Below are 6,786 nucleotides of genomic sequence, written 5' to 3'. Positions count from 1 at the left end.
TGAGGCTACAGGGAGCAGAGGTGAAGAAGGTGCAGATGGTTTGGACATGTTCAGAGGAGAGACTGAATATATCGATAGAAGGATGCTGAGGTTGGAGCTGCCAGGCAGGAGGTCCATAGGAAGAACAAAGAGGAGATTTATGGATGTAGTGAGGGAGGACATGCAGAGGACAGGGTTAGATGGAGGGACATGATTCCCTTTCTGCTGAAAGGGAACAGCCGAAAGGAAAAGAAGAAGAAATGGTAAATGTTCTGCACTTATATAGCACTTTTCTACCTATTGGCACTAAAAGCGCTTTACACTGCTTCTTATTCACCCATTCACACTCACAATCACACACTCACACACACACTCACACACACCAGGGGGAGCTGCTATGCAGCTGGCCAACACTCACCGGGAGCAACTAAGTTGGGGTTCAGTGTCGACATGTGACTGGAGGAGGTGGGGATCGAACCAACAACTGTGAGATCAAGCTTCAAGAATGCCTACAAGACGTAAAGGTCGCCCGCAAGAAGAGCACTGCGTTGTACATTTTATGATACTAACACATTGCAGTCAGTCCCCTGCTGTCCAGGTTTTCCTACTGAAAAGTGTCATGTTATTCTTATTAATAAAAAAAAAAACTCACACTCTACATTATTGTAAATGAACAGATTTATTTCTATGCCCAGAATACAGACTTACAAAATTGTACATACAGCATCTGCAAATTATTACAAAACAACAAGTTCTGCATATCTTTGGAAGGCTGGAGGAAACTGCAGTACTCATAGAAAACCCACATAGGCACAGATAGAATATGTAAGCTTCATACAGAAAGGTCACAGCTGGATTCAGAGGTTGTTGCTAGTACATGAACCACTGGTTACAATACCAGTTTGAGGATAGCCCCCACAAAGACCCTCCCCAGCCCTATCTGACACAAGACTATCTAACTCACCCCTAGTCTTCGTGCTACTACATGTGGGGGGTACTTATGCACTGGAACCCACTGGCGCAGATAAGCAGCTGGAAATCCAGCGACTCTCTGCAGCCAGGGATGTGCTCCCGAGACAACTGCTCTACCCACGTTTGCAGCCACTCTAAATATATTCAAATGGCCAATCCCCTATTGGGAAAGAGCCATCTAAACCTATCAGGGGATTGATGGGTCCACAGCAAACATGACTACCCCAACCATATTATTGGAAACCAATGGTTCAATACAATTATTATTTGTATCAGAGTTTCTCTGAGGAATCCAAATGATTTTAAGCATCAGTTTCTCAGATTTTCTTCGGTTTCTAATCTCCCCAGAGTGAAAGAGAATAGTCTTCCTCTAGTCCAATTTACTGTCTCAGTATCGAATGAGATCTTGCTTTTTACTTTGTGATTCCATTCTTCAGCCTGTTTCAAATCCTGAGTTTGGCTATAATATGTAGCTAGTAAGTGAGCGATACTGGCTTCATTTTCAAACCTCTTTGATGCATTTAGTAGCACCATCTCTAACAACTCTGGAGTTTCACTTTCTATTTCTTTAAAAAGAGTTGTCTGGTTTCCCAAAACACCATCATTTGAGAATTTAGGGGTATAAATCTGTAATGGAAATCCTTCCTCGGCTGAATACCTCTCCGTTAACATGTTGTGAACATCTTGCCAGAATTTGCCTTTGTCCTCTGTGTGCTCATAAAGCTCATGTGTCCTCAGGAGCAGATTGGTAATGTCAGCTTTTGTTACGTTATGTGTTGTTTTAAGTTCCTGCAGACAAAACTTTGCAATTTTTGAATGGATCATTTTTACAGCTCTGTATTCTCCCTGACTCTTAGCTGTGGTGCTGTGAATTAAATTTGAAAACTTCCCGAATATCTCGTCAATTTCATATGTTCCAAAAATGGGTTTAGGATTTAGGCTGACGAATTTCCTACATAGAGAGAAAGGGAGAGATGCATCCTTGCAGTACACATTCAAAAGAGATAAAATAGCCAGGATTTGGGAATGTTTGTCCTTGAAATTGAAGCTCCTCAGGGTGTTGTGAACCACACCCTGAATATACTCTGCCTTTAAGTTGTTCTTCGTCAGCATAAATGTATAGAATGTTTCAACATTATTGTGTGTTTTCTCTTGTTCTACCAGCTTTTTCTCAAACTGTTTCTGCTCATCTTTAACGAGATGATTTCCAATGAAAATACCATGTTCAGTTGTCTCAGTCTGTTCAGGGGACTCTGACCTCATGCAGTTCAGGAGAATAACCTGTGCAGACCTAATGTTTTTCTTACATTTATGTTTAATACGCTGCTGCAAGTCAAATACTTTGTCCATATCATCAAAATCATCTACCATAAGCAAAACAGGGACCCGTGGTAATTTCTCCTGATTATCAAACATCAAAAGTTTGACCACTTGATCAGCTATTTCAGCTAAGTCAGCATTGTTGTCTCTAAGGACAGCACAACGGAATTTGTCACGGAGAGACCATAAAGTATACATAGCCAAAGTTGTCCCCCCACAACCAGGTAGGTGGCTGAGATTGAACAAAACGCAGGCCTCTGAACATGAACGCATATCTAGAATGTTATTATGGATTAAGTCTGTATGGTTTCGTTTAATAAGCTGTTCAGAGAAATAGAAATTCCACCATGAGGGTTTTCCTCCTCGGTAAAAGTTCTCCTCTATGGCAATTTGATCCACATTTCCTCCCTCACACTGGTTCACACACAGCACATCTAAAGTATTCAGGCTACGCTCTACATTCTTCTCCAGAAGCACTTTGCTTCCCCCACCACAAGGTAAAAAACGGCTGGCTCTACGGTATTTTGGCAAAAGACTAAGGATCGTGCCGTTGACTTCGGCAAAACTGAGCTCATTTATACATCGACCGGAGATGTTGATTCCACATCGAGCCTCTATCAGGTTCTTCCAAGAGGTTAGAGCATTTTCATTGTCACATATAGAAAGGATTTGATTTGTGCTGCCCAGCTCCTTCTGGAATTTAGAGTAAGTCTCAACAAGTGGGTCCATCATCTCACTCACTGGTGACAAAAGTAAAAAAACAACGAGGAATCTCTTGTTTGGAAGCACATCTTTCCGACACATGAAGGAAATCATATCTCGAACGGAGGCTCCTTTGTCCATCAACCACTGGTCTATGTCTGAAGGTGCCTCATCCTCAATACCTCCATTACAGAAAACCCAGCTGGTGTTTCCAGTTAATTTCAACTGTTTGTTACCAATGTCCTCAAGTCCTTCTGTGATTTTATACTTTGTTGGTAAATGGACTGTACTCTGCTGTCTGAAATGATACTGTAAGCCATGTTTAGCTGATTCAGGATCAAAGTCTAAAACAGCTGTTGGATTGAGTTCTGTAAGAAATCTAAGTGATTCAAACTGGCTGGGGAGGGATTTGTTAGTTACTATCACATACTGCTTAAAATGGGACTTATCTAAAGAGTGAGATCCACCAGTTATCATCTGACTTAACCTTAAGCCCTGAGTGCTGCTTTTAATCACAGGGAGATGATTCTCCTCAGCTTGTTTTCGCATTTGTGATCGTAGTGCCAAACTCTCAGCAAACTTTTTGTACCCCTTATTATGCTTGTCATTAGTGGTTGGTGCAAGAAGATCCCTGCTGCTACCTCCATCCCGGACAAAGAAGTGTTTTATTTTAGTTTTGACTGTTTCTTCACCTGGTACAATCATTTTAAAAGTATGGAATAGTTTATTTTCACATGTTATAAAGTTGGGAACTATGTCCACTTCTATCACATAACTATTAGATGATGTTGTATCCCAACTAAGAACCTCAACAAATCGAGGAGGTTTGATGCACATTTGAGCAGCCTGTATGTGTTTATGCTCAAAATAATGATCAATGGCAGATTTTAGTTTGTTTGCATAAGCCTCTTTGTCCTCAACAACCACTCCCAACACTTGACCATGAATGAACTTTGGCTTGTCCCCTATTCCAAAGTGTATAGTGCCATTAGTGCGGCTATTCATGCAGGCAGCTGCAAAACGAATAACCTCTGAAATGAACTTTGTCATTCTGGTTTCATCTGTTGTATTGATGAAACCTTTATACTCATGACAGGGTTCAATAAGGTTTAAGGGGCCTGATTCTGTGACATTAAGAATATAGTTTGTAATGTATCTATATGAATTATGGTATTGTTGGAAGGGATAGGGTTGGCAGAGTCTAAGCTGGTTTGTAGAGTTTCTTCGCACATTGTTCTTCACTTGCTCATCTCTGGAAGTATGATGGTTCAGGTTCTCCTCTGGATTCTACAACAAAAGATTACAAAAAAGATAAGCATTAGTTTTAATCTGCAAAAGCCACATATTGTGATATTTACTTATTAAATATCACATGAAGAGAAAAATACCTCCAGTGCTAGTACTTTGTAGTTAAGAGGTTTTTTTTTTAAATTTATAAAGTATTTTTATTATTCTCCTGTTCTGCCTAAATAGCATTGGAGTTTATCAAGCTGCACAGAAAAACTTTGCTTTTCAACTAAACGCAGGGTTTTGTTTCCCATGTACTAAAATAAGATTTTATAAATAAGTTGTTTAAAATACTAAAGTCCAACGTACTTAAGCTGGTTCTACATGCTTTGTGTCAATTTAAAAAAACACAATTAGTATTTAGTAAAAAAATGACTATATCTAAACCTTTGTTTGTTTTTGTTACCTTTGTTTTAACAAGGTAATTTAGAGTCGGGTCTCTTAGCCCCTTCTTACCTGTAGGAACAGTGTAAGTATACCACATTCTTGCACTGTAGTTATTTTCTCATTTGCACCTATCATGTAATTTTTAAAACGTACAATGGTTAAGTCTGCAGTTATATAATGCTTTTTTCTCTATTGGTACACAAAGCACTTTACACTGCTTCGCATTCCCCCAAGTTCCCCTTAGCCACAAAATACCTAGACTGTAGGTCCACTGTTTTCTTATTCTCATCTTACGTTATTCTCATTGTTACCCTAAAGTTAGTCCCCAAAGTTTCTTTAGTATTATCAAGTAACAACAAATCTGTTTTCATAGATAATGTGCAAGTACACCGTTGGTACTAATAAACTAAAAGCACTCGAACAAAACAATAAAAATTATTAGCTGTATGTCCAGCGGAGCAATAGAGGCAACCCTGTAACATGTGAAGCATTTCATCATGGGGCAGCTGTCCACAAAGATTCATCACGTTAGCTTGTGCAGTTTTTAAGATATTGAACTACTTAGAAGTGACAGCACATGAAACAATGAAGAAGTTTTCCATTGCTATTCACCAACTCTCCAGCAGATGGCAGCCTGTCCAAAGAAATCAACTGTTGCCATCTTGCCCTCTCAACACTAATGAAGTTCTTAAATAAAATGACAAAAATTAAAAGCACCCAGCATAGCGCCCCCCAGTAGAGAAACGACGTGGAATTGAACACGCGTGTTCAGGGCAGTGTCCAGCACATATTTGTAAAGTTTCATTCAAGTCAGTCATTGCATTAGCTTAAAAAAAAAAGATCGAAAAAGCCGAAAAATTGTACATCAGCTGTCAGCCCACAGAGTAATACATCAACTCTCCTAACTGTACTTAACATATTACAGTTGGAACCATGTTTCTATCTGTAAGCGTGTAGGACTAGTTGCATGTCAAAACAACTAACATAAACATGCTGGTAACTGACCACACGGTGGCGCTATAGAGCCCACACTGTAACATGTGAAACACTTCATCATGGGGCAGCACTACACAAAGCTTCATCACGCTACCATGTGTAGTTTTTGAGATATTACAGTTTAAACATCACTCCCATAGACTTTCCATTTAACAAAAAATTCATATTAATATTCATAATAATTACATTACATGTAATTACATTAATTACATTGCTGACAGTACATCAGCTGTCAGCCCACAGAGTAATACATCATGTCTCCTAACTGTACTTAACATATTACAGTTGGAACCATGTTTCTAGCTGTAAGCGTGTAGGACTTATAGCATGCAGAAAAATGTACGGAAGAATCCGGAATAATAATAAAATTAAATACTGGAAACAACAACTAACTATTTACCTTCATTGGATCTTGCTCAGCCATGACTGCCTGGTTCACTCGTCACAAATATAGAAAGAAAGAAAAGGCAGTCACACCTAGGAATACGTTACTATTGGTCACGTTTTGAAAGCATATGACTGTAATGTAAGTTTTAAAGAACAATTTCAGAAAGACAGCTAGATCAAAGTTTATCATCTATCTCTTTAAATTTTTAACAACAGTTAAAAATTAAAGTTCACCATAAAAACCACAAGTATTAACTCTTACCAAATGGTTTTAGTCCTCGTCCTCGTCCTCGTCCTCTTCGTTCAAGGAAAGGTAGAGAGGATTGTTCTGGTTTAAGTAGCTTCCTGAATACGTGTCTTCACAGAAACATTTTTTTTTTCATTCTTATTAAACGGAAGTGTAGTTTGGAGGAAGTGCCTTATTTGGGCACTTCCTGACTTTAAATCTGCTAATGTGTCTTACTTACTTACCAGAGAGAGTGCAACATGAAACAATGACCATAAAACATCTAAAAAACATAAAAAACATAAAACATACATTTATTTAGTGTTACTCATGTTTCATTGTGTGAACAGGGGTGTGGCAGCAACAGCAGGAAATCTGCTTCTGCTATGAAGCAACTATCGAGGGCTCATCTCCAGGCCTACAATCAATCATGCCTTGGCAATCACAACAAAATAACTAATACAACTTTTAAAACCATTAAGCTACAGCAGCTGATCTGTTTTCATACAGAGAGATGGCTTCAGATGGCA

At 39.0% G+C, this 6,786-nt stretch overlaps 1 protein-coding gene across 2 annotated transcripts; it reads right to left on the bottom strand.

Moving 5' to 3' along the window:
- Nucleotides 1-639: 639 nt before the first annotated feature.
- LOC137133190 (sterile alpha motif domain-containing protein 9-like) lies at nt 640-6,388 on the bottom strand. 2 transcript variants are annotated; one of them, XM_067516524.1, is made up of 3 exons: nt 6,294-6,388; nt 6,044-6,084; nt 640-4,260 (listed from the first exon to the last, which is right to left on the bottom strand). In XM_067516524.1, exons 2-3 carry the CDS (start codon nt 6,065-6,067, stop codon nt 1,261-1,263), a joined length of 3,024 nt encoding a protein of 1,007 aa, XP_067372625.1. In that variant the 5' UTR covers nt 6,068-6,084; nt 6,294-6,388; the 3' UTR covers nt 640-1,260. The 2 variants fall into 2 exon arrangements, with proteins under 2 accessions (XP_067372625.1, XP_067372624.1); XM_067516523.1 differs by having other exon boundaries at nt 6,044-6,120; nt 6,293-6,317.
- Nucleotides 6,389-6,786: the final 398 nt, after the last annotated feature.

This window comes from Channa argus, chromosome 9 (genome assembly GCF_033026475.1).
Source record: "Channa argus isolate prfri chromosome 9, Channa argus male v1.0, whole genome shotgun sequence".
Taxonomy (NCBI): Eukaryota; Metazoa; Chordata; class Actinopteri; order Anabantiformes; family Channidae; genus Channa; species Channa argus.
The sequence above is the reverse complement of the archived record's forward strand: the minus strand, read 5'-3'. Positions and strand labels throughout refer to the sequence as shown.

Bases quoted from the DNA above. Each gene is read 5' to 3' on its own strand.
- LOC137133190 (XM_067516524.1), bottom strand. From the start codon at position 6,067: ATGGCTGAGCAAGATCCAATGAAG. The intron at 4,261-6,043 runs GTAAATAGTTAG...CTTTTGTTGTAG, and splicing joins CTGAGCAAGATCCAATGAAG to AATCCAGAGGAGAACCTGAA.